This window comes from Anguilla anguilla, chromosome 16 (genome assembly GCF_013347855.1).
Source record: "Anguilla anguilla isolate fAngAng1 chromosome 16, fAngAng1.pri, whole genome shotgun sequence".
Lineage (NCBI taxonomy): Eukaryota > Metazoa > Chordata > Actinopteri > Anguilliformes > Anguillidae > Anguilla > Anguilla anguilla.
Genome location: NC_049216.1, coordinates 17907480 through 17935041, shown reverse-complemented (window position 1 = coordinate 17935041; position 27562 = coordinate 17907480). Strand labels below are relative to the sequence as shown.

Here is a 27562-nt window from a genome sequence, read left to right as displayed (position 1 = left end):
GCAATGTAGTTATCCTATTGGACAATAAGGATCCATGTGACAGCGTGACATAGCACGTGATTGAACGAATCACGTGTCAATTGAAAGTCATGAAAAAAGAGGAAATGAAGACTGGGGAGAAACATTTGGCAAATTAAGTTAGCTAACGTTTTATGTCAGTTAACATTAATTACACACTTCTTGCTAAATGCCTTGTGCAGATAGTTAGATTTGATCTCTGAAGGAAAACAGGAAAGCAAGACAGGATAAAAATGCGTGGCTGCCAGCAGTATAGCTAAGTAATGAGCAAGCTGTTGATTACACTACGCTAATGTTGGATTTAACTTGACTTTCTGTCCTATATCTATTTAACTAATCTGAATGTGGCATGGAATACTAATCGGGTAACCTGCATTTTCAGTTAGCTACCACATTGTTGTAACATCAGGCAGTAAACTGACATGTTAAAATGCCTGCCGAATCTGACACTGGTGGCCACAATGCTCTGGAGGTTGAACTCCTCCCTAACAACGAGTTTTGTAAAAATATTAACGACATAGTGAAGATTAAAATGGCTAAAAGTTGTCCTTTGCTGTGCTGCTTAAATGGCAACGGCACGTTGACCGTGGCGGACGTTTCAGAGATCTCTGCCTCCGGAAGAACGATTGACGGCTCGTACCAAGAGTAAGTACTTTATCTTGGAATAACTATGCATCGGATAATGTATGCATAGTTAATGCAACTACATTTCCACAGTGTTCAAAACGTGCGTCTGGTATTGTTACTTTTCACATTTTATGATATATCGATATGTAAATTATATTCGATTTCGATTCCAGCAATATGATCTGTAAGGCTATAGCAGTAACTTCACATTTAACGCAGTTGTCATTTGTAAATGAATATGCACTCATTCAGACTTGCTTTTTTGCAGGAAATATTACAATGGCTCTTGTCTTGAATGAGAAATGTGTAATTAGAATTAAACGTTTGTCTACTTTCATGAAAAAAAGGGATCTTGGCCAATACTGACACCGCCATTCTGGCTGCTAGCTTTTCAGAAGTGGCCTGAATTAGTCCATGTGATTTAAACAGTCAGACATTGGGAGGCGAGACCGACATTTTATTCCTTTGCATCTATGCTTATACACACTTGTCTTTTTATTTGCCATTCTGTCTGAGAGTAATGAAAGGGCGTATGTTTTGCAGCTTTGCGTGGGAGGAAGTAACTGTGCATAATTCCCTGCGAGGGAGTCCCAGGCTGCTTACAGTCGGGTCTGAAAGTCAACTTTGTGTTTATGAAATGGGGACAGAAGCTCTGGCCTTGAGCTCTCCGCCCTGCACAGCAGAGAGCTTTCTGGTGAAGGTGCAGCAGAAGGAGCTGGGTGAGTGTGTGGGTATTCTGTCAGTGCAACCACTTTGCAGCAGGCCTCAAAAGGTCGCTGGGGGTTCTTCGCTAAACTATGGAAGGCAATGGGTTGTTCAGCCTGAATCTGTAAATCCGCCTGGCTAGCTATTTGAGATTTATTTGATGTGCCCTAGGTACCTCCAGCCAAACACTGTCAATTGTTTTATTGTCCAGTAAAACGTTCATACTGTAGGTCCATCTCAACATCTTTGTGTAAAAATGACACATAACATCTTTCAGGAGTGTTCATTTTTCACTATCATTGTGTTTGGATCCATATAATCTTCATGACCCTTTCCATTAGGATTGTACTATTCCTATAACCAACTCAATCTGTTGCATGAAGGGGTTAATGAAATTAGTGGGATTTGACTGAGGGTCCTGTGCTGCTTGTGTTTTTCAGGAGTGTCCGAGTTGGCTTCCTTGAGGCTGCTGTCCTTCACAGATGGCAAGTGCTTTGTTCTTCTCAACACCTGCATTCTGGTGCAGCTGCAATGGGAGGAGGGGCCCTCCGAGCCAGAGATCTTGTCCTGCTGTGGCCTTGATCTCCCCCCTGATGACCTGGACAAAGCTGCCGATTACCAGACCTGCATGGGCACACTCCTCGTGTTGGCTAGCACCGGACACATCTGTATCCTTGGCAAAATAGGCATAGGTCAGAAAAAATGGCTTGCCTTAAAACAGATCCCTTGTATGCTCCAGGTGTTTGTTATTGGTGTGTGCACCAGTACAGGGTAAGTATAAGGGATGCAGGGCATGCACTTCATGAGCTTTAGCCTTCCGCTTTATTCAAAACACAGGCTACTGAATAAAAAAAGCAGAATTGTGCATGCATTCAGTTAATTATATTCAGGTGACATTTTTAGGTTTTTCACATATTGAATTTAGGATGAGATTGAGGTGAACCATTTTGGATTAGTCAGGAATATTAGTAATTATAATTTTTGATTTTGATGGAAAGTATAATTGCACTTTGATATTGATGTATTGTGAAAAATAATCATGTGTTTAGTGTTTTTTTTTTGCCAAGGACAGTATTGTGCACCAGTTCCTAAAGTAGCTTTTAAAATAAAAAAAGAAAAAGAGATATGAGGATAATAAAAATAAAATGTAAAAATTATACTGTGGCTAAAACAAGTATGAATCAGTTGGCCATTTTAGTTGCACAAGGTAATGCTGGTTAAAGAATCACAGCTAATTGTTCATTTGGTGTCTTTCCAGCCAGCGTTTCGCAGTTGTGTGTCTTTAACGCTGCTGCCTCAGATGTCTTTGACAGCGCTGATGGGAAGCAGCTTGCAGGCGTGGACCTCTGCCCTCTGGCTTCTGACCAGTTGGCTGGGCTGAGTGGGGATGACATCACAGCAGCCCTGCCAGCCTTCTGCCTCTTCCAGGTGTCCCAGGACCTCAGCACTGCTGTGGCTGCAACCTCCTCCAACTCTGCACTCGCTGTCAATCTGAACGAGTATTTCAGGTAACTGAACCATATAAAAATGAATTAGACTTAAAGAACTGATGGCAGAACTGTATGTACAGTATGTGTGTATGTACGTATGTATGCGTGCAAGCAGAACTGTATTCTGTACTTCCTATTGTTCTCTGTCTCTTTCTGAGTGGTAAGTGTATATGGTAATAACTTTGAGGTGAAGCACTGATAATTACACAGAGAGAAGCCCAGAGTGGCCATTATAGGGTATTGAGTCAGACCTTCTCCCATGTTTGTGCCTCTTGCAGGAGGAACCCTGAGCATCTGCTCTGCCGTGTGGCCCCGACACGCCCTCCTCTCCAGCCCGACACACCTGCTGACCAGGATGGGCTCTCTAGTGCAGAACACAGCCGGGCTGTCCTGGGCACCTCCTTCCATTCGGACCGGTGAGACTCTCAGCATGCTTGGGTTTAAACTTCTGGCTTGAACATTTACGTGCTTATGAAGGACATGGTGTATGTGTCTTGTTCCAGTATGTTGAATAATACATAAGAATTGAGTTTCTTTTTAACCTGAAGACTGCGTTTTGTTTGTAGTTCCTGGGAAGCTCAGTTGTCGTCAATGTACAACAAGGCCCGAGCTCCGTTGCTGCCTGACCCGGAAACGGCGGCCCCCTGGTTCCGCAACTTCCCTCACCTGGAGTGCCAGCGGGGCGTGGCCGGTGTGAACCCCTCCCAGGGGGCGGCTGCGCTGGGAGGGGCGTCGGTGGCGTTTGAGGTGCCGGAGGGGGCGGTCCCGGCCATGCTGTCCGTCTCCAGTTTCTCCGTGGTGCTGACCTTCCTGTCTCCTGGGAACGGCGAGGCGGTGGTGGCCTTCTGGGACCTGCAGAGCCAGACTGTCACCTACCACCGTCCCTCCACACCCTGCGCGCCCGTCCAGCGCTGTGCCAACGAGCAGCTCAGTCTGCTTCTCAAAGGTACGTCGTCACAGGCGTTTGTGTAAAAACAAAACAAGAAAAAAGTGATGACAGTAACGTATGCCACCAATGACAGTTGAGTAAGATTCCTCCTGAGAGTGTGCACACCTCACACAGTAAAGGCAAATGCATGTGCGTCAGTGGGATCTCCGTTTTGCACACAGTAAAGGCACGTGCGCGTGCGTCAGTGGAATGTCTGTTTCTCCGTTTCAGAGAGCGGCCTGTCTCTGCTCCTCTTCGCCGCGTCCCAGGAGGAGCTGCTCAACAGGCTGATGGTGTTTGGCAGCGCCGGCACGGTGGACTCCCTCTGCCACCTCAATGACTGGGGCCGCTGCTCCATCCCCATCCACGCCCTGGAGGTAGGGGGCGCTCTTCCCTCAGCCGGATCAAAGTCACAGTCACATTCAAAGAAAAATGAAAAATAAAATCAGAAAAAATGTGGACAGAGACCGAGCACATTGAGTACGTGTATTTGTTGCGTTTGTTACAGGCCGGGCTCAGAAACCATCAACTGGATACTGTCGACTTCTTTCTGAAGAGCAAAGAGAATATTCTCCATCCATACAGCCTACCTGAGCAGTCTGTTACCATCACAACCCAGACGCAGTTAAAGAGTAAGCAGTCTCTGAATTCAGTGCCTCTGTTCTAGGGCCATACTGTGCCACTTATGGAAAGGTTCCCCCCTAAAGCACCCTGGGCCCTATAACTTTGATACTATTAGTCTGAGCCCAGTCTGCCATTAGCTGACTATGACGTAGTGGTACAGTGGGTTCAAGATGAGCAGCACTAACTTCTCACCTGGCAAGTTCTGGTTACCAGTTGGTATCTGTAGGGGAACCTGTAGCCCTCCTGCTGTACTGTGTAACCTGCAGTTTGGAAAACCATCACTGGCTCACTCTCACTGATTGTCCGGCTAAATGCTTTGCTGCAGTACTGTGTACCTGGTTGAGGCTGGGATAGAGGTGAGAACTTATAGTCCATTTGGCAAAATTGTTAAAGTATTCAATTTCAATAAACACTTTGCTCATGGGTACAAAGGAGCAAATACTTTGTGTTTCTAAGTTTCAAATTCTGAAATAGTTGCCAAATGTTTAAAGAATTTTTGAGTTCCAGATAGCTACATATGTCATAGCTGTTGATCTCCAGATGGCTACATATTAGTGTGTACTTCTTCTCTTCAGAAAACAGTGCTGGGTGTCTGTTATTCTTGGCACATTTGAGCAAGGCAGCAATGGCTATTCTGCCTATCTAATTTCACGGCAAATCCACAGAGGTCATGTAGTCGAACACTATCCGTTACAGAACATTGGCTCGTAAATTGCTTGAATCATATTCAATTTATTTATGGATTATTTCTGACAGGCAGTCCTTCTCAGGGTTGTTAGAGATGGATTTATTTTTTCTTCCTCATTGTAATGTCATGTTACTCATTATTTTAGGTGCAGTGAGTTACATTGTCCAAAATAAGTGAGAACATTTTGATTCAATGCTTGAGTTTTTGAGGCTGTAATACATATGTAGTTATACCAAGCAACTGTTATATTGCATTATGAAGGCTACATGAATACAATAAGTGTGTTAAATTAATATTTATAAGCAAGTAGTTTTCTCTGCGCAGTCTGATTTTCCCATTTGTCATATTTAACAAGTTGTTCTGTGCTGACCGCATTTTATATGATAAACCCAGCACCCTGCTTATGAGTTATGGTTTTAATTACTGATGCTGATAACACACATACATTGAACTGTCCAGCAGTACATATGCAATCATGAAAAGACAGATTGTCATATCGCCATAATACCCTAATTCAGTTGTCAGCAAACCAGCAGAGCATTGCCTTTTAATCAGATTGCCTGCTGGACTGTAGAACCCATTTATAAAAGCTGCCATATACAGATAAGGGTCTCCCACAGTGAGTCCTCCCACGCGTTATAACTCTTCTTTGATTGGTTTATGGGCAGCATCTTAAATGTAGGAGTGTTTCACGAGACTCCCCTGATATGCATATATATGGCATATATCCCCATGGGGTCACATCCTTTTTTTCTTTGCCAACCCCCCCCTCCAGATGTGCGGGACCTTTGTCCGGCCCTCGATTTGCTGAGTGCCGCCATCAGAGACACCCACGCAGAGACCCAGAGCAAGCAGTTCTCCGAGCAGCTGCTCAACATCACCCTGACCTTCCTCAACACCCAGGTCAAGAAGATCCTGTCCAACACAGAGGGTAACGTGTCACATACAAATGGTTACACACAATACATTTTTCCCTGGTTGTGTTTTTCATGCCGGTGTTCTGTCAGAGTGATGACATCATCTCTCCCGTGTGATTAGCTGTCTGTCTGTCCTGCCTGTCATGGTCACCCACAGATCTGGATGACAGCCTGCAGGAGTGCATGGACATTCTGGGCAAGTATATCTTTGACCTGCGAGCATTCATGAAGAGATTCCCTTGGGGGCGGACTGTGACTGATGCCCCGCCTCCTGGCCCTGCCTCCCCGCTCGGGCCTGACGTCTGCCGAGAGGAAGGCTGGATCCACCTCTCAACTGAAGTAAAAATGCACGCCTCTGCAGATGAGCACAAACACACAATGCACAGGAACACACAGGTTTGCACAAACACACACAATGCACAGGAACACTCGGGTTTGCACAAACACACACAATGCACAGGAACACTCGGGTTTGCACAAACACACACAATGCACAGGAACACTCGGTTTTGCACAAACACACACAATGCACAGGAACACTCGGGTTTGCACAAACACACACAATGCACAGGAACACACGGGTTTGCACAAACACACACAATGCACAGGAACACTCGGGTTTGCACAAACACACACAATGCACAGGAACACTCGGTTTTGCACAAACACACACAATGCACAGGAACACTCGGGTTTGCACAAACACACACAATGCACAGGAACACTCGGTTTTGCACAAACACACACAATGCACAGGAACACTCGGGTTTGCACAAACACACACAATGCACAGGAACACTCGGTTTTGCACAAACACACACAATGCACAGGAACACACGGGTTTGCACAAACACACACAATGCACAGGAACACACGGGTTTGCACAAACACACACAATGCACAGGAACACTCGGGTTTGCACAAACACACACAATGCACAGGAACACTCGGGTTTGCACTGGGGCACTTTTGTACATTCATGCATGCACACGTGTGGGGTTGCACACAGACTTGCATGCAGTTGCACGCGCAAACACTGGCATACACGGGCATGCACACACGTATGCATGCACACACAAGCGCACACACGCACACTCGAGGATGACATTTGATCAGAATTACGGCTGGGCCCACAGGATTCCTTTGCATCAGGAATTAATTGAAAGTTTTTCTGGGGACAGGACAGTCCCTGACTGTAGCTCCACCAGAACTGGCAGCACAGTAAATAAGCCGGAAGGAGCAGGAGTGTATTTTTCTTATAGTGTATAATGGCATGATGTTATATACAGTAAAATAGGCTCCGTTGCATTTTGCTCCACTATACCCCCACACGGTTGGTGTGTTTTTTATAACAATCATTAGCCACTCATTTTTGAGTAAGAAAACTGCTTGCTGAATTTTAAAAAAGTAACACACCATGTCCTGGTTTCTGCAACAACAAAAAAAAACATTGAACTATGGAAAAAGAGAATCAGCACATAAATTCAGCAGTCCTTTTACTTTGAAAACCCACAGGTTATGTTTCTTGCAAGGTTTTTGTTAAATTCTGCTCTCAGCATAAACATTTTCAGTGTTGAAGTTACTCACATAAACAAAGCATATCTCTATACATCTGTAAAAACATAATTCCTGAAAATCTTCCAAAGATACAATACTTGTACTGTTTGTGTTCTCCATGGATGGTTTGGAACAGGAAATATTTTTTGATATAAAAGGACAGCGCAGGATTGAAAATACGTTTTTGGCAGTATTAGGATGGAATAATTTAGAAAAAACTGGACACACGTGGGCGTGCACACATGCAAAATGAGCCTGTTTAGACCCTCAGATGGGGTCCTTGAGGCTGTTGGAGGTATAATTTTCATTTTGGAGAGCAGCTCGAGCGCGGTCCCTTCATTATGCTTTATTACGCAGAGCGCTGGCGTGGAGGCCCAGATGTGCGTGTTCTTCAGCGAGCGTAGTCCCTTTGATCTGCTCCTCTCCGCGCGCCCTTGCCGGCCCATTTCCGCTCCCAGAGTGCTCCTCTAGCGTTCACGCTGCTTTTGCTCTTGATTGGCTCATTAACTCAATTTGAACCTTCTAAATTTTTGATTGAAGAAGCAAAGCTGTGTCTCCATGGCAATGAAGCAGAAGCGGAGAATCGGCTGCAGTTATGGGGGTGGGTGGAAAATGGAGCGGTCGCTTGGTGATAGCATTAATGTGGACGTTCTTTCTTGTGGACGTGTGCTTTCTCAGGAGGTGATTGAACGCGCCGTGATGACCAATGAGATCGCGCGTGCCCAGGCCCACCTGCGGAGCGTCCAGAGCCCGGAGCAGGGGCTGGGGGAGCTGCGGCGGGCGGGGCTGCTGCTGGCCTTCCACTGCCTGACCCGCAGGGACCTGCGCCAGGCCACCGCCCTGCTCAGGAACATGGTGAGGGTCCCGAGCCCAGGGGGGCTTCGCTCTTTCTGCTTCAGAGCACTAGGTCTGGGTGCAGGTGACATGTTGAGCGTACGGTGAGGGGGACGAGAGCCAGACCCTGGGCCCTATAGCCCGAATGTCACAGGGTCTTGGCCAATAGCTTCTCCCAAAGGAGGCGTACCATCTCATACCCTCATGGTAATAGCTACTGCCAGCAGGACCTGTATGTCTTCCTTCATCAGGACTGACTCAAATGTTGTACTGAGTTTTGTCTCTTCTTTTGCTTGCGTAATATGATGCGTTACTGCAGTTAAAACGGAATGTTGTGTCAAAAGATAATGAAACCGTAAAGAAAGCCAGGCTGGGGGGGCCAGCAGCTGGGTTCAGTTCAGGCTTTCATTGGTCATGTTCTCACCTCCCCGTGTTATTCAGCAACGTTTCTGGGCTTAATTTCTGGACTGCTAATGAAGTGTCCCTAATAGGCTGTATATCTGGCTCATTAACAGTGATCCATTTGATTGCAGGGCTTCAATGTGAAGAAGCAGTTGCACAGCATATGCCTCTATACTGATGACAGCGACCTGCGGGACTTTGTGGTGAGTGTCTGAGTAGAGCCGCTAACAAAGGCTTATTCTATCTGTGCCAAGCCAAGGTATCAGAGGTACTGCTTACAACACTTATATCACTCCTGACTGCTTAGCACTGATCCAGAGGAATATGGGCTTGCCATTTTTTGTTTAGAGTTTGTGGTAGGTTGTGGTGTGTGCCATTAAAGTTGTGGCTTTCGTTTGTCTGCAAAGGTGGAGGAATTATCAAAGCAGAACTACTTACCAGAGGAGGAGGTAAAGATGGTGGAGTTCATCAAACGTGTTGGGCGATTGTGTTCAGAGCCAGCGACGCGGTGCGGAAGCTCTCTCAGCGGCAGGAGGTGAGAGCTCCGTTTCTGGTCCTTCTGTTTCCCTTGCTCTGGTATCATTTGTATTCCAGCCTGGCATCACTGTGCGTGAATCCCCATGAAGGAACTGTGGGCTGAATGTAAAGAAAGGCACTTCAAATGTGCTTCAAATCTATCTATCTTTCTTTCTGTCTATCTTTTTATCTGTCTTTCTGTTTGTCTGTCTGTCTGTCTCTCTACCATCTGTTTACCTGTTTATCGCCTATCGTCTGTCTGTTTGGCTGTGTGCCAGTCTCTCTCTGCTCTCTCTCTGTAGTATATAGTCTCTCTGACTGTAGACGTGTCCTCTCTGTGCTCTCTCTCTGTAGTATGTAGTCTCTGACTGTAGACGTGTCCTCTCTGTGCTCTCTCTCTGTAGTATGTAGTCTCTCTGACTGTAGACGTGTCCTCTCTGTGCTCTCTCTGTAGTATGTAGTCTCTCTGACTGTAGACGTGTCCTCTCTGTGCTGTCTCTCTGTAGTATGTAGTCTCTCTGACTGTAGACGTGTCCTCTCTCTGCTCTCTCTCTGTAGTATGTAGTCTCTCTGACTGTAGACGTGTCCTCTCTGTGTCAGAGTCCTGCAGATGCAGCAGTCTGACCCGCGCTGTGGGGGTCTGCTGGAGTCGCTGCTGAGTGAGGCGGAGCCGCCATCCCCGCCGGCTCTCTGGAGCTCCGTCAGGCTGGACTGGGTCAGGCACTGGGACCCCAACACCCAGGCCACCATCCTGCTGTCCCGACTGCAGGACCCGGGCAAGTCCCCCGCCCCTGCTCTCCTGGTCACGGGCTCAGTTACACTTTATTAGGCGCCATAGGCTAAAATGAACATGTGCAAATTTATACAGAGTAGTGAAGTATAGGGGCTCTTGATGAAAAGCCACAATCCAATGCCTATTACCCACAGTCCCGTGGGGCAGCACATATGGCCGCAGGATAGCACATATAGTCAGGGTTTCCATCTGCAGGTTCTCCTTCTCATTCAGGGACATTTCCTCTGGTTAATTGGGCACCTGCATTAGTTGCAGTGTTAAGAGCGCAGCTCAGCTGGTCTGTTTTACAGTGTTCAAGAAGCAGCAGCTGTTCTGCACATGCTTGTGTGCACGCTCACACGTTTGAGGGAGAATACTGTAGCAATGGGCACATGTCTAAAATGATGTCTGTGGGACATTCAAATGGGGGAGAAAATTAGCATATTTTCATGGCCCCTCACTGCACATTATGTAGTGAGTTATGTACTGACATAATGGCTGTGTGTCTGTACATGAAACAGAGCTGAACTCGTGCGACCCTGCAGTCCTGTGGCTGTACCTCACCTCCCTGCACGACCAGGCGCGGATCACCCGCTGGATCGAAAGCCTGCCCCCCCAGGACACCGACCCCACCGCCCCCTCTCTGTGGCCGGTCCTGGCCGCCGCCGTCGTCAATGACAACACTGCGTGCAGCAGCCATGCGAGAAACCAGATCCTGGACATGCTGGCGAGGTGAGCGAGGCTTCCGGGGCCCCCTGCCCCCCACAGGGCAACTAACGACCTTACCCACACCGCCCCCCACAGGGCAACTAACGACCTTACCCACACTGCCCCCCACAGGGCAGCTCAGGACCTTACCCACACCGCCCCCCACAGGGCAGCTCAGGACCTTACCCACACCGCCCCCCACAGGGCAGCTCAGGACCTTACCCACACTGCCCCCCACAGGGCAACTAACGACCTTACCCACACCGCCCCCCACAGGGCAACTAACGACCTTACCCACACCGCCCCCCACAGGGCAACTAACGACCTTACCCACACCGCCCCCCACAGGGCAACTAACGACCTTACCCACACCGCCCCTCACAGGGCAACTAACGACCTTACCCACACCGCCCCCCACAGGGCAACTAACGACCTTACCCACACCGCCCCCCACAGGGCAACTAACGACCTTACCCACACCGCCCCCCACAGGGCAACTAACGACCTTACCCACACCGCCCCCCACAGGGCAACTAACGACCTTACCCACACCGCCCCCCACAGGGAAACTAACGACCTTACCCACACTGCCCCCCCACAGGGCAACTAACGACCTTACCCACACCGCCCCCCACAGGGCAACTAACGACCTTACCCACACCCCCCCCCCTACAGGGCAACTAACGACCTTACCCACACCGACCCCACAGGGCAACTAACGACCTTACCCACACCGCCCCCCACAGGGCAACTAACGACCTTACCCACACCGACCCCACAGGGCAACTAACGACCTTACCCACACCGCCCCCCACAGGGCAACTAACAACCTTACCCACACCCCCCCCCTACAGGGCAACTAACGACCTTACCCACACCGACCCCACAGGGCAACTAACGACCTTACCCACACCCCCCCCCTACAGGGCAACTAACGACCTTACCCACACCGACCCCACAGGGCAACTAACGACCTTACCCACACCGACCCCACAGGGCAACTAATGACCTTACCCACAACGCCCCCCACAGGGCAGCTCAGGACCTTACTCACACTGCCCCCCACAGGGCAGCTCAGGACCTTACCCACACTGCCCCCCACAGGGCAACTAACGACCTTACCCACACTGCCCCCCACAGGGCAGCTCAGGACATTACCCACACCGCCCCCCACAGGGCAGCTGACGACATTAACCACACCGCCCCCCACAGGGCAGCTGACGAACTTACCCACACCTCCCCCCACAGGGCAGCTCAGGACATTACCCACACCGCCCCCTGACACCCTGCTTCCTCCCTTACAGGAAGGGGGTGTTCGTGGAGGCGGAGCTGTCCGACTTCGAGCAGCTGCTGTGGAGGCTGAGCCAGGCGGGGGGGGTGATGCAGGCCGCCGTGCCCGTCCCTCACTTCCGCTCGCCTCAGGGCCAAGACTTCCACACCTGCTTCATCCAGCACTGCCTGGAGCACGAGCTCCGATACCTGCTCCACGCCTACCTGCGGCACTACCAGTAAGCAGCCCTCCGCGGGGTGGCTGTGTTTGTGGCTCACCGGCTGTAAATCACAGGCGTGAACACTCACTGAAGGAGGCACTGTGGATTGATGCGCTCCTTCAGTTTGATTAATGTCGTACATCTAAAATACGGCGGTACTTTGAATAATAGCTTCAGAACACTTATTCAAGGGTGCCATTTATTTAAAGTAGTTAGATAAATGTGTTGTGTGTGTGTATGTATGTGTATGCGCGCGCGTGTGTAAAATATTATATTTTATTTACCAAAAAAAAAATTTATTGTTTCTTTCTGCAGGCTGACACCCAGAAATTGCCCAGCTCTGGCTGACAGAAGCTTGTATGAAAGCCACCCCTGGTTTGAGATGCTTGTCAGGATACAGGAGATTACCAGAAACCTGTCAGGTGCCTATGGGAGGAGGGGGCGTGTAGTATGCCTGTTGGAAATGCTTTCTAAAAAAGCCTCTATATGGCTGTATCTGTGTGTGGAAGCCCTTCCTGCGTGTCACACGCGTGTGGAAGCCCTTCCTGCGTGTCACACGCGTGTGGAAGCCCTTCCTGCGTGTCACACGCGTGTGGAAGCCCTTCCTGCGTGTCACACGCGTGTGGAAGCCCTTTGTGCGTGTCACACGCGTGTGGAAGCCCTTCCTGCGTGTCACACGCGTGTGTAAGCCCTTCCTGCGTGATACTGAGATGGTGGCTCTGTTGTCTGCAGACCCTGAGCTGGTGTTCCAGGCCAGCCTGACCAACGCCCAGATCCTGACTCCGGGCAGTCAGGCCAGCATCAGCAGCATGCTGCTGGAGGGCCACAGCCTGCTCGCCCTCTCCACCATCATGTTTGCCCCGGGGGGCATCGACCAGGTGAGCGCTGCCCTTGGGGAATGCATCACAGCACCGGGGGATTGTGGGTAGGACAGAGCACAGCGAGAGCCACAGTGTAGCAGCACTTTCGCTTTGTATTCCTGTGGTGTGTGGATGCTGTGTCGTGTTAAAATGGATCTAGTGAGTTCAAAGCAAGTGTTTGGCAATATGAACGCTTGTAAAATGCAGTTCAGTTTATTTTATATTTTCATTCACACTTTTAAAATACATAAAGGGCATATGTGAACCAAACTACTAATTAGTGGGAAAGCAATTTTATAACAGTTTTCTTTGATATACAGCATTTTCAGACAGGAACCCTTTCCCCCTGACAAGCTCCCTTGGGCAGGTAACAGTGGCAGAAAATGAGCTTCAGAATCATTTTAACTCATGTAGAGTGTGTGGCAGTCACTGCAGATCTGGTCTCATTCCAAACCAGACCACATTGGTTTTAAAATATGTTGTTTTATTTGTGGTGACAGATGGCTGAGTGTATACCGTGGGGAGTGCTCAGAAGTTGCGATTTCTGTTCAGTTCTATTTTTAAAAATGACAGCTTCATCCGACTTGAAGTGCTCACTTGTCCTGTAATTTTGAAAAAAATAGTAAGTCGTACAGTAAAATTGAAGTCCTGCTGTGGTAAATTTAGTAGGAGTGCTGCCATTTTCAGTGCCATGAGTATAATTAAGAAATGGCTCTCATCTTTCCCTGCCCCAGCAGTTGAACTCGTTGCCGTGCACTGTGAGTGAATGGTGGTGCTGTACTGCGGAGGTGCTTCTCACCCAGACGGGGGGGTCTCTCCGCAGGTGGTGAGTCAGAGGCGTGGAGAGGGCGACCCGCAGTGGAGAGTGGACCTCCAGCTCCTGAAGATGGCCTTGAGCCCGTACCCCAAACTGAAGTCGGCCCTGTTCCCCCAGAGTTCACCTCGTGGCACCCCTCCCCCCGACACCACGATCTACCACCTCATGCAGGTACTCCGCTCTCACACAATGGGAGATGGGGAGGAGGAGGGCAGATTGAAGCTGGAAGCAAAGGCTCATAATACTGATCGCGGTAGTTGTTTCTGAAGAGAATTTTGTTCCTGGAGCCGTAAAATCTGAATGACCTGGAACTGTGGGAAGCAAAAATGATTGTACCTCAGGCTAGCTTCTAGCAGTGTACAGTACATTGCTAGAAATGGGGACAGCATTAAACCACATGAAACTAACGGTGACCACTGAATTAGAAAAGCTTATGCACTGCCTGCCCAGGGTAGTCTCTGTGCAACTAATCTGGTTATGGAAATTATAATGCAATTATAATGGCTGGCTTTGAGATGAAATGCTGAATGTGATCCTCAAGCATGACCGTCTTTGTCGTACGATAGACAGTGACGGGTCTAATGAAGACCGGTGTGTTCTGGAGTTAGGGATATCTCTGCCCTGCCACGTCTGCCAGGGCATGTACCAGGGTACCACACAATGGGTGAAGAGATAAATAAAATAGCCTGAGCTCCAAAATGGCATGATATGTGTTTGACAGCATGCAGGGCCACCACCCATTTTGTGACTCATGAAACCTCGCTCTCCCATCGTTAGTTCATCGAGTCTTTTCCCCAGTTCATTGAATTCAGTGCAGGCAACATGAATGTAAAGAATCGATGTGCTGAGCATTAACCTTCCATTAACTCCATGTTTATGCATGAAATGAAGTTCCAACCAACAGCCTATTGTTTGTTACAGAAGAAAAGATTCACATTGTGTTGGGTGTAGATGGAATGCTCATCGAGACCCTGAACTCTTGCTGAATATTTCTGCTGCTAAGGACTTCCCTCTTTCTTATTTTCTGTTTCAGTCTTTGCATCCTCTGGATCCTTCCAGGTTGTTTGGTTGGCAGTCAGCCAACACATTAGGCCCCACTGGTATGTCCTTGTACTCAGACCCTCGTAAGTCGATTACAGGGCAGGGGTCATAGGCCCTTTATTCAGCTACTCGCTTATAAAACCCCTGACAATTTATACTTTTATTAAGGGGGAAAATAAGTAGTGTGTTTTTATGTGTTGGTCCCTTTATGTCCTATAAACTGTGCTGGTGAAGTGGGAGGTGTCCGTAATGCTAAAGGTTCTTCTCCTAACCTCGTCCCCCCTCCCCTCCGAAGACCCATCGGCAGAGCTGCCTCATTTCTCCAGCCCTCACCTGGTCAGCAAGTACGCCCTGGTGGAGAGCCTGGACTTCCTGTACTACCTCCGCCACGGACGGCCCTCCTTCGCCTTCGGGACCTTTCTGGTGCAGCAGCTGGCGACTTCCAACAGCCTGGCCTCGCAGTGAGTCTGCCTGTCCCTCTGTCCTTTCTCCTCTTTTCCTCTTTCCCCTCAATCACACATCACCAGAACTCCACTGAAGCCTGCTTCACTGTTTATTCCCAATTTATTCAGACAGAACACTTCACTAAGTAACGGCCTGAAGGAAAAATAATGTCTCAAGGACTGTCATTTCCTTCATAATCACGGGTGCTGCTTTCTGCTTATTGACAAATTGCGGCCGGAGGTGCCCATCAAGTGTCATTTTGAGCTCCCTGTCATGACAACGCCAGCCTGTGTTTACTGGACACGTGGGTGTGAGTCATCCATTCTGAGCTGTCAGCAGAGGGACATTTCCTACTTTGTCACCTATAAATGTGGGAGGCCAAACTGATTCTGAAACTGAATCTCTTGTCTGGTAATTGTAAATTCTCTTTTGTCTGAGGATCTAGTCACTAACATGTGTTCCCACAACCCTCAAAATGGGGAGTTACTCATGTACTGTGAATCCTCAAATCATGTGAACCAAATTCTGTGTAGTATGAATATTCTCAAGTTATGAATACTCACAAGGACAGAACTTCCACCTTGATCACACGCCTTCATAAGGTCCATCAAATATTTCACGTTCTTAAAACTTGATGGTAGAACACAGAGCTGAAAATCCTATTGGTCTTTAGCAGCAGTCACCAACCACATTCTATAGAGCTTCAGGGTATAGAATCTACGTGCAAACACACCCAAATCCTTGAGGAGGTGCAGGGTTTGTGAAATCTCACTCGCATCCATAGTACCAAATGTTTATTTGTATTTTATGCAAGTACTACAGGGGATATGCGGTCATGTTAGTAAAGTGAGTTTGAGTTTGAGTTTGACTTTGCCCCCGTGTCCCCGTCCCTCAGGCTGCGGCAGGCCGCGGAGCAGGCCTACAGCCTGGGCCTCCTGCACTTCAGCACCCCGTCCGTGGCGGTCGCCTGCGTCTGCTTCTGCGAGCTCCTGGGGGCCAGCAGCCTGAAGCTGCGGGTGGACCTCAACGCCCTGGCCCTCATCCTCAAGCACTGGAGCCAGAGTGCAGAGGAGGACCGGCAGGCCTCCCTGAGGGACGCTCTAGGTAAGGGTTACAGAGGCGGGGGTGCACTGCGTGTGGGCGCTGAGCACAGCCCTGAAACACAGAATCCTGCGTATCTGGTTCCTTCTGTGCTGCCCCCTGCGCCTGAACCTTGTTTTTCCAACCGTAACCGACCTGCTGCATTAATGAACCAAAACGGCAGCGAAGTAACTGGCCTTGGAGCGTCTTCAAAACAAATAAATAAATGTACTACCCACACATAATTATGTTTATGAAACATCAAGTGAGTTTTTTTTTTTTTAAATAATTAATGGCTTTGGCCTGTTTCCCTCCTCTGGAAGTCTCCCCTGTGAAAAGGACTTTTAATCTGCTCTTGCAGCTGATAAGGGCAGTAAGCTTGTGGAGGCGGAGAGGCGGACAGCGGAGGAGTTGCTGGTTCATTTGGAGGATGCTGTGAAGGACGCTGTGGAGAAGAAGGACATTGGCAGGTAGGGGAGGAGGCTTTCCACCGGTCAGTGAAGCGCTCCTGCCTTCAGGGGTGAGCTTTACGGCGGGAAGTAAAGCTCGCGTCTGTGCCCTGTGCCCTGTCCCCGCAGGTCCTCCTACGAGGCGGGAAAGGAGTGGGCGTTGGCGGTGCAGTTCTGTCAGCTCCACGACCTGCCCCTGAGCGCGGTGTACCCACGCGACTGCGCTGCCGACGCCCAGTGGCTCCACTTCCTGCTCTTCATCCAGCTGCACAGCTACCCCCCGCAGCAGGTCAGGCTTACTGCAGAGAGCTTCTTTGAATCCAGTCACCATTTCACTCTCTCTATATAACTGGCTCCTACAAATCTCCCTCTGCTCTGCAGCAAGCGTGGGTGTTGTGATTCTTGCATCCTGGCCATGTTTGACGGGTGGCTTTCCTGGTGTGCATGATGTGATTCTATTGGGAATGTGCAGTCCCTGTGACCAAGGGATCATTTTTGGCAAAAGTGGTTCTGGTTGTTTGCTGGGTGTCTGTGGGCGTGGTGACTGGGGCACTGTTGAGCAGGTGCGGTCCCTGGTGATTGACTGTGACTGGGGCTGTGTTACACAGGTGCGGTCCCTGGTGATTGACTGTAACTGGGGCTGTGTTACACAGGTGCGGTCCCTGGTTTCCCATTTCAGCCCCACGCTGCAGGCCCACCTCTCGCTGGCCTTCCAGCACCTCCAGCTGCGGTCTCAGTGGGAGCAGGAAGGGGGCCCAGGCTGGCAGCAGACTCTGCCCAGCGAGGAGGCCTCAGACCCCCCCAGGGACCTCTTCCAGGTGCTGCTGCGGAGCCAGGGCCAGACCAGCGCCTGGAGGTACCTGCTGGCTGAAGCCATGGACCAGCGCTGCCCCACCCTCACCGTGCTGGCCGCTTGCCACCAGGTAAGGAGGACATGGGGACAGGAAAACGGACCCCTCAGAATACCAGAAACCCACTCAACTGGGTTGTTTGATGTCTCAGTCCAGTACTTCACAGTGTTGAAAAGAAATTTTGTTCTCTGTGACAAAGTGAAAGCACTCTGCAAATAATTGTTTAGTGATTATTTATCTTTTTTTTTTTTTTTTCATTTTTCCCAACCCCAATAATTACCTGGCAAATTCCATTCATAGTGGATGCATAACTGTAGTAACTATGGTAACCACAGTTTACTATGTATAGCTGGACGCTAAAGGGAGACTAGCATAGCAGAAACATTCTATATCTCGCTACCTTTAAAAGGGAACACATTAAAAATAGGACAGTAATATTGGGGATGCTCAGTACAAACACTTACAATAACAACAGCAGATTGTTAGCCTGTTGTAAAAATATATCTTCACTGCTTGTGGTGTTTGTGGTCTATATGCAGTGGTTTTATGTTCTTGCGCATGAGCATTATACATAGAGTATTTATCATTTCTTTTGAATTTTCAGGATGCCGAACTGCTCCAGTGCCTGTGCGTGTGGGTGCTAACATCTGTGGATGATGTCACCGCTGAGGAAGCCTCCGCCCACATCGGCGAGAGCCTGAGACAGCATGATTGGAACCTCCACGACCTGTCAATCATCTGGAAGACCCTGCTAAAGAAACGCAAAATCAGGCCCCTGATAAGAGGATTCCAGTTATTTCAAAGGGTAGCTTTTGTCTTTATTTAAGCAACACAACTGAGGAGTTCAGAAAGCAAATATAGGAAAATCGCACGAAATAGACATAAAGCATGTTTTATTTTCCTCGTTCTGCTGCCAGTGGCATAGCTTTTAAATCCTCAGAGAGTGTGCTGAAAGCCTGGTCTCGCTCTCTTTCTGGCAGGACTGCCCTCTGATCCACATGTTGCAAATGTACGAGTTGTGCTACGACTGCAAGAACTACCCAGAAGCCAAGAAGAAATTGGAGGCGTTCCAGAAGTGTTTGCTGAATGTAAGAACCTCACGTCTCGTCACATTGCCTCGGTTTTACAAGAGGCCTCAAACAGGAAAATGTACTTTCTTCTAAATTTACGAGACCTCCGGCTGCACCACATTTTATGACGGGACCTCTTACACAATCGAATAGACTTTTGTGTTATAGAGGCCAATGTATATTAAGGATATGGTAGGTTGGCTGATAATTTAAGATTTATGTCCAGCTTGATGGCCTTTGATTAAAAATGTCCAAATGTGGAAAGTCTGGGATGTTTGTTACAGGAAGGGTATAGAATCAATAGCAGTCCTTTGTCAGTTTTATGAAAGTGACCTTGTCGCTGTAAGAGGAGGTGCCATCAGGATGAATTTGGTTCCTCTTGCGCAAGGACAGCTGGATTTATTGCCGGTGTCACTCTGTAGAGGCCAGGGCTTCCGCCTGAGAGCACTGGCATTAAGTCCGGTGGCCATTTTTCTCTTTGCAGTGCACCCTCTCCAGATCAGACGCACTACATTACAGTCACCTGCCATTCCACTAGATTTCAGCCAATGGGCTGCAATTCCTCCGCTTTCTTTGTGCGCACTTTTCCCCACTCTCTGTGCTCTCAATTTTGATTTGTCCACAGATTCTATAGAAAGCATCAAGTGGTCTGCTCTTGTGTTCCTTCTGTCCAGTTAGGAGTCTCCAGTGCTGCACTACAGTGTGTGAATATTCCCAAAAAGGCGTGTCCAAGGAAAGAGCTTCCGGAGATGTCATGAATAGCCATAACATTAATTCTGTTGGAGTGTTTCAGATTTAGATGGGAAATGGAGGTTTTAGTGTTTAGAACACAGAGCTGAATGTCTGGTGAGTGCAGAGTTGATCATTTGACCAATAGAAACTGCGTTTACCGGTGAAAGGTTAGGGTGCGGAGCTGCTGTTTTTGCTTGTGGTGTGCTGTGGCGTGTCATGGCTGCCCTGGCGGTATCTGAGCGCCCGCCCCTTCCTTTCAGCTGAAGAGCAGCAGCACCCAGTCTCCGGGGGGCGTCCCGGTGCAGTGGGCGGAGTCCCAGGCCTCGGTCCTGCTGCTCGGCGTGCTGCAGCAGTGCGCCACGCAGTACGAGCTGCGCAAGCTGCTGCAGCTGCTGGCAGACGTGGAGCACCTACTCAAGTCCAATGGTGAGAGAAACTCCATTTCCCAGAGACCCCAGTTTCAGCTGAGCCGTGTGAGTCGCACACCTCCGCTGCTTTCAGCTCTTCAAAATGAAAATACACAAACAGAAATCTTATCTATGCCCTGCGGGGAAAAAAGGAAAACCTGCCTGTAAGAAGCCCATTAAAAGAACCGTCACTCATTAATGTTGACAGATCAATCATTTTCTTAAATTATTTGTGTAGTTCTAAATATGTAATGGTAATGATGAAAAAATTATCTGTGTAAGTGGAAAGGTATTGCATGACAAGAATAAAGCGATAAAGACTAGCGTGGAAACGGATTTCGCAGCCTGCTGACCGCAAACAGAGACCTTGCGGGCAGAGCCCCCCTTGGTGATTCGTTTCGCACGACGCAGTCTGTCGCTGCTGCGCGGGTCGCTGGCCGGGATCCTGGAGTGACCTCTGTTCCCTGCACAGGTCCCGATTTTAAGAAGCTGAGCCAACTGAGCCAGATACTGCAGGACACCCCAGTGCCCCTGAGCCACTGCCTCCTGGAGAGCAGTTCCACCGAGGTCCTGCAGGGGGAGTGCCTGAGCATGCTGGAGCAGCTGCAGGAGACTGGCCTCTTTGCCCAAGCCAGGCAGGTGGCAGAGTTAGCGGGCCTGCCCATTGATGGAGTGGTGATTAATGAGGTGAGTTCCTGGTCTCTAACATGGCTGATCTTGCATTTACTTTTCTTAAAAAATAGTATTTTTGCCTGCTATAAAGCCCACATCAAGCCTGTCCAGTTGGTTTTCTATTCACAAAACGTGTTGTAAAAGAAAAAATATATAGTGGTGAAGTCACTATGCTTGTGAATGAGAAGTCTTTTTCAAAATCCTGACATCCCGTGGTCAAATTTTCAAAACATTCACACTTTTCCAACCTGGTCCATTCTCTGAATATATCATGGTTTGGCTTTCTCAGTGTTCGCTCTTAGTGGTCTCAATGCTTTTATTGGCTGTGAGGTCACTGGCTCGCCCGCTGGTGCTGCATGCTCATTGGCGATGGAGTTAACCACATGGCTGTGCCTGTTCTCTCGTCGTGCGCTCAGCTCCTGCAGGACCTGCGCAGCCTGAAAGCCAAGCGGCAGTGGGAGAGGAAGGAGGCGCGAGTGGCCTTCTGGAGGAGGTGCCACGAGCAGTTCCGGAGCAACGGGATGGGCGGGGAGGCCGCGTCCCAGTTCTTCCTGTCCCAGGCCCAGCAGTCGGAGCCCGCCCCCCACAGCCCCGCCGCCACGGAGCTCCTGTGCGTCCAGGAGAAGTGCCTCCTGCTGGCCATGGCGGGACACTGGCTGTCCCAGCTCAGCCCCGCCCCCCTGGCCCAGCTGCAGGACATGGAGAAGAGGGTGTGGCTGTGCCGCGTGCGCCAGAAGGTCCTCCTCTCCGCCATGGAGAAGGAGAGCCTGTTCGCCCTCCCCGTCATGGCTGCGGGGGACAACTCCTTTGAGGAGGCCATCAAGGAGTTCTCCTTCACCAAGACAGCGGCACTCGACAGCCCCGCCCACATGAGCCTGGAGGCCCCGCCCCCGGGCGAGGCGGAGGGGGCCGGCGGCGGCGCGGGGGCGGACCCGGCCGAGGAGCGGGCCCTGACCACGCTGGTGGGGCAGCTGCTGGACGAGGGCTGCATCAACGAGGCCAGCCGCGTGTGCCGCTACTTCTCGCTGCGCCACCGCGACCTGACGCTGGTGCTGTACTGCCGCGCCCTGGCGGCCGGCGAGGTGGCCGTGGCCCAGCTGCAGGCCGAGCTGCAGGGCGTTCTGAGCGCTGCCAGCTCTCCGGACTCAGAGGGGCTCATAAAGAGGAGCTTTCCCAGCTGTGAGTACAGAGCTCTGTAAATAATGCTCGTAACACTCTCAAACACGCCGAAGGGTTCATACTGGCTGTCACTCCGCTGGCTCTTTCAGTCGCTGCCTCAGACTAATTCTGCACTGGTCAGAGATTTAAGATGGCGGTAAGTATTCCAAAATGGGCCCCGAGGACATTCATCCGGCCCTGCCAAGCCCACACCGTGTCATTTACCCTCGGCTGCCCTCCAGATTGTGCCACACATCTCGCCCGACCCTGAACGCCTTTTAAACTGCGCTGTGTGTACACCCTCTTTTTCTTCATAGAAAGAACAGGAAATGTTGGAACAGACTTCCTTTTTCTTGTCTAATGCGATGTGTCTTTCACAGCGTCTAGTTTTGGCAGTCTTTCCTCCTTCGTGGTAGTGTCCCACCCAGAGGACGAAGTGGTCACCCAGCTGCAGATGCTGACAGACGAGTGTCACCACGGAAAGAGCTACTGCAAACAGGTCCTGAGCCTGTACGAGCTCTCTAAGGTACCTACACCATCTCTTAACAGCACCTTAACAGTGATTTTCCTATAAAGTTTTTCTGTATGTCTACCTTTATACACATTATGCCTTTAGAAAGTATGCCCATGGATCAAAAACCTCATTGAACTCAATACCATAAGGGATTTGATTTGGGTTCACAGAGCTGATCCTGAAGCACATATTTTCTTGGGTACAGGAATCATTTTCTATAGTGCTGTCAATGGGCTGCAGTGCTGGTGATATAACCTGCCACACACACTTTATGTGCTCTTGACTTTGGAGGAATAGCTTTTTGAAGGAGTCTATAATGAAACCCCCCTCCCTCCCTCCCTCCCTCTGATTTGTATGTCAAACGAACGTCCAGGAGCTGAAGTGCGCCTACACAGAGATCTCTGCAGAGGAGCCGCAGACCGTGCTGTGCAAGGTGCTCCTGTCCCAGCAGCCTGACCGCTACAAGAAGGCCCAGGCCTTCATCGCCGTGCAGAACCTGCGGCCGGAGGCCGTGGCTGAGATCGTCTCCAAGGCCGTGGTGCAGGGTCTGCTGGCCGACGCCCAGGACAAAGAGCCTGGTGAGGCGGGGAGAGTCATTACAGAAAGTTTTAAACCCACATTACGACTGCAAAGGCTCGCCACTGCATGCTGCTTTCTGGTGGTGTACCACTAGGGGGCGCTGTTGCCCACTGACCTGAGAAACCCGTTGTAGTGATGGGGATGCTGTGCCTGAGGATGTTCCGTGTTTCTGACTGGTTATCCTGTCATTGCTAATCCAAATTAAGTTGAATCTTGCTAATGTCTTGCAGTTAAGAATTAGAAGGGTGCTTTATCGTTTAGACAGGCTGGTGCAGTGTCACACACACAGTGATGACAGAAATGCAATGCATTACAAAAAATGTAATTTGTTCCTCGGTCCCTGCTGGAACAGCCTCTGGGAATGAAGACAGATGGTGTGCAGTGAGCAAGCGGAGAGCTGCGAGATGGCGTTCCTCCCGCGTTTTGCTGTCGTAAAGGTTTCAGATCTGCTTTAGTGAGTGTCAGCAGCAGTGTGGTGGCTGTCTCCAGCAGGGAAGCAGATCTACTGTCCCTCAGATGGGAGGGAGGCCTTCCTGCAGCTGGCCAAGCTCTGCGGGGATCCCAACCTCGTCGGCACCAACCTGCTGGACAACATCTCCGGAATTCCCCTTGGGGAGCTGGGCTGCAGTAAATATTATTATTATTATTATTATTATTATTATTACAGTCAGTCAGCTCAGGTAATGTATCTTACTGAAGAGTACGACTGTAGTGCCACACTATGGAGTTACAGAGCCAATGCTGCCACACTGCTGATCAGCTCAGAAGATGACATGACATGAGGACAGAACGAAGTGGAGGCCGAGGCCAGCTGGCACCTTGCCTCATTCCCTGGGCTCCATTAGAGAGATTGTGTCTGCTTTTTTAAAGGCATTTTTATTTTACTGCTTTTACTCGGTTCTTGCTACTAAGTACATCTGGTCCCCCTTTCTTTACAAGAACCGTCCCCTGGGGCTGTTGAATAGAGGGTTTTAATGTAATGTCTTAACTGTTGGTCCTCTCCTGACCTCTGCAGCTGTGGAGCTGTTGATTCTGGCCCACGACTGCTTCAGCCTCACCTGCAACATGGAGGGCATCATGCGTGTCCTGCAGGCCGCCCGTCACCTCAGCCACACCCACCTGGCCCACAGCGAGCGCTACGGGCTGCTGGTAAGCCCCTTACGGCGCTGCGCACGTCCAGAATCGGCACGGTAACGAGCGTGCACGTTCACGTGCACTCTTTCTGCCCCCCACAGGTGCGACTCCTCACGGGCATCGGCAGGTACAACGAAATGACCTACATCTTCGACCTGCTGAGCCAGAACCACCGCTTCGAGATGCTGCTGAGGAAGAAGGTGGAGTCGGTAAGAGGGTCCTCACCTGACAGACTCCGTTCTGATAAAAAAAAAAAAACAGTTAATGGAAAAAGTTTAAGCTAAGACTCCTGATCAACCTGTCTACTGATGCATACTACAACTTGCATTTTGGTGACCATTGACTTCCACAGGGAAAGGAGGTCTTTCAACATATATTACAACTCACTTCCCATCCAAAGAGCGCCTTCTGTGCCAACACTCACTCAATGAATACCCCAAAGGCTGCAATCCTATCTGTACCGAATTATACCAGCTTGTCACAGGGTGTGTCTTTGTCTGTGTCTGCGTGTGCGTGTGCGTGCGTGTGTTTGTGTGCGTGTGCATGCGTGTGTTGGTGTGCGTGTGCATGCGCGTGCGTGTGTGTGTCTGAATGTTCCAGAACACCAGACTGAAGACGGCCTTACTGGACTACATAAAGCGCTGCCTGCCAGGAGACAGCGAGAAGCACAACATGGTGGCGCTGTGCTTCAGCATGTGCCGCGAGATCGGGGAGAACCATGAGGGCGCGGCCCGCACCCAGCTCAAGCTGATCCAGTCCCAGGCCTGGGGTAAGGGACCGACCCCGGAGGGGGGGGGGGGGGGGGGGGCGGTGGACATGGCGCCCCAAACTGGCATCCAAAAGTGATAATGATTAGCAAAGTAACAGATGCATCCTTCCAGTTCAGTCTTAATGTCTGTCTTGGGGATTAAGTGTATTAAGTACTAAAAAAAATGCTTCTTGAGTTGTTTCACCGTGATCTTAAAATTTGATGAAATGTTTGTCAAAGTTTTTAGCAAACAGCCATCTTGGGTATTAAAAGAAAGTTTGCTTTCTATTGTGTGAGTATTAAGTAGTCTTAACCATATTCCGTCACCTTTGGTGTAGATTTTTGAGCAGTTTTTGATTCTATTTTGAGTTTCAAATGGTTTTGAAAAGACTCTGTGGCTGTGACTTCAATCCGCTTCTTTCCTTTGTTGTTTTTTTATTTTTTTTGCTGCTGCAGCAGTGACACCAGAACTCAGAAACGCGTTGACAAAGGTCCTCACGCTGCTGAAAGATGCTGCGGAGAGCTATTCTAAGGTACCATTACTACTTCAGATTTCTGCCTCCCAGAGAGTTTGTTGATGGGGCGTTTGTTCCTTGGCTGTGGGCGTGTGGACGGGGCCTTTAAGGTGTGTGTGGGGGTGTGCCGCCCCCTCTCCGCAGGACTCGTGCGTGCGCCAGGCCGTGCGCTGCGTGAAGCTGGCCAAGCTGGTCACCCTGCAGCTCCACTTCCTCAACCACGGGCTGGGCCAGCGTGTCATCAACCTGAGCCCCGCTGAGCTCCTGGACGCCGTGGTGGCCCTCCCCCGCTGCTACCAGGTACCGGTCTGAGCGCAGGCCTGGGGGGCGGGGGGCGGGGGGCGGGGGGCGGGGGCCGGAGGAGGTGCAGCGGTGTGTATTTTAATCCTCTGTGCTGTTATCCGAAGGCATTCATCATTGCGGAGGCCTATGATTACACCCCTGACTGGGCAGAGGTGCTCTACCAGAAAGTCCTCCTGAAAGGAGATTTTTCCTACCTGGAGGAGTTCAAGCACCACAGGCAGCTGCAACCCAGCCTGTTTGAGGAAATATCCAAAAAGTACGTAATAAATGTATTTATAGCGTGTCGTACGCAAAGCTCAGAGAGAGATGTGAAAGGAAATGGGCCAGTTATGTCTCCTGCCTCACTGTTTTTGTTTAGGCACCACTTAGCGCCTCTGCATCCATGCCTGATAGCTTCATCAGTGAGTGACTGAGCCATGTTAACCCCCCCCCCCCCCCCCCCCCCCCGTTCCTTCTGCAGATTTGCACTTTCAAAGCCCCCCACCAGTGCCAGCCAGAATCTGAAGAAGCTTCTGAAGCACTGTGAGGATGTCTACACCTACTACAAGCTGGCCTATGATCACGAGTTCTTTGACATTGCCAACATGCTTCTCCAGGACTCAAAAACTAGCAGTTACTTGAAAGACAAACTCGCCAGCTGATGTTATGTGGAACAAACTGAGTGCCACTGGATGTCTTGTTGTGTATAAAGTGTATAAACTTCCTTCTCTAACATTTAAAAAAAAAAAAAAAATTTTGATGAAGAATTTTGTCAAATTATTTGTATTTTCAACTCATTGATACAAAACCTTAAACCTCTGGAAGAATATGTTTAAGATGTATTCTTTCAGAGTCTGTCAGTTACATATAAATAATCTATCTTTATTATGTGCATAAATTAAAAACAAGGCTATAGGCATGCCACGCTTCTATCCGATTTCTTTCATAGCTAACCTGATCTTATCTTGTGGTGATTGCTGCACATTCAGACAAATACATTTTTAGGTCTGAGTGTTTCTTGGAGTTATTTTACGCCACCATAAATATACAAAATTTCTGACTGCACCCTCATGATACGATTTTATCAACTGCACAGGTCGGGATATTTCTAGCAGTCAAGCGGGTTGCGAGGTAAGAAAAAAAGCCTTGGCTGGTTGGTTTGAAATGGTGCGATAAAGTGGATTACCTTCAGGTGCCACTAGATGCCACTGAATGTTGCGGAATCATTTTAAACTATGGTTTGTGCGTCTGCTGACCCGCCTGGCAACGTTTGCACTAGTAATCACCGCGAAGTTTCAAGTGCCTTGTAATTTATAATGTGTTTATACATTCCTGTAGCTGAAGGACAATTTAATGGTAATCCCTGGTTGTGTTCCTAACAATTTCTTGAAATAGATGTCCTGAGAGACCGAATTTAGAATCATATTTCCTATTGTTTGTATGGTGGAAAAATGCTTTGAAGCAAGTTTTTCTGCTAAAAATATATGGTACTGTAGGCCTATAGCCTCAATGAAGATGATTTATTATGATTTATTGTACGCAGCATGGATTTCCATAACTGCATGAATATGCGCACTATTAATGCTTAATTTTGAATATAATATCTACATTGCCCGGTTATACCAAGAAGACACTTTTTAAATAGCACCCTACCAGTCTGCTGTTCAAATTTATAGCATAGAAGTTCTTCTTTGTGGATATGGTAGTGTTATTGGTGCAAACAAAATAAGATAAATATAAATCAATTTTGTTAATTGTGCTGCCGATAAGGATTACAATCCTTTCTGCCACTCACTGGAAATTATTAGCTGCCATTCCTCTGAGGCAACTTGCAGTAGACATTACTAATGAGATGGTAAGTCATTTACAGTGACACGAGGTGTAGGTTTGAGTTTTGTCCAGTATTCAATTCGTGTTTAAATTGTTTTTGTTT

The 27562-nt window shown here is 49.2% G+C and overlaps 1 protein-coding gene across 2 annotated transcripts; it reads left to right on the top strand.

Moving 5' to 3' along the window:
- The first annotated feature begins 48 nt into the window (after positions 1–48).
- On the top strand, positions 49–26640 carry spg11 (SPG11 vesicle trafficking associated, spatacsin). Of its 2 annotated transcripts, none has more exons than XM_035394979.1 (40): positions 49–663; positions 1189–1364; positions 1791–2018; positions 2651–2858; positions 3119–3256; positions 3407–3786; positions 4000–4145; positions 4277–4400; positions 5856–6011; positions 6155–6336; positions 8233–8409; positions 8922–8993; positions 9198–9325; positions 9907–10082; positions 10600–10810; positions 12091–12294; positions 12592–12698; positions 13009–13154; positions 13960–14124; positions 14987–15053; positions 15290–15455; positions 16334–16542; positions 16880–16988; positions 17097–17256; positions 17621–17890; positions 18423–18623; positions 18799–18906; positions 19881–20046; positions 20500–20714; positions 21116–21878; positions 22238–22383; positions 22745–22949; positions 23443–23577; positions 23966–24099; positions 24186–24293; positions 24685–24853; positions 25289–25365; positions 25492–25647; positions 25755–25906; positions 26111–26640. In XM_035394979.1, exons 1-40 carry the CDS (start codon positions 449–451, stop codon positions 26289–26291), a joined length of 7236 nt encoding a protein of 2411 aa, XP_035250870.1. In that variant the 5' UTR covers positions 49–448; the 3' UTR covers positions 26292–26640. The 2 variants fall into 2 exon arrangements, with proteins under 2 accessions (XP_035250870.1, XP_035250869.1); XM_035394978.1 differs by having other exon boundaries at positions 23440–23577.
- The last annotated feature ends 922 nt before the right edge of the window (positions 26641–27562 follow it).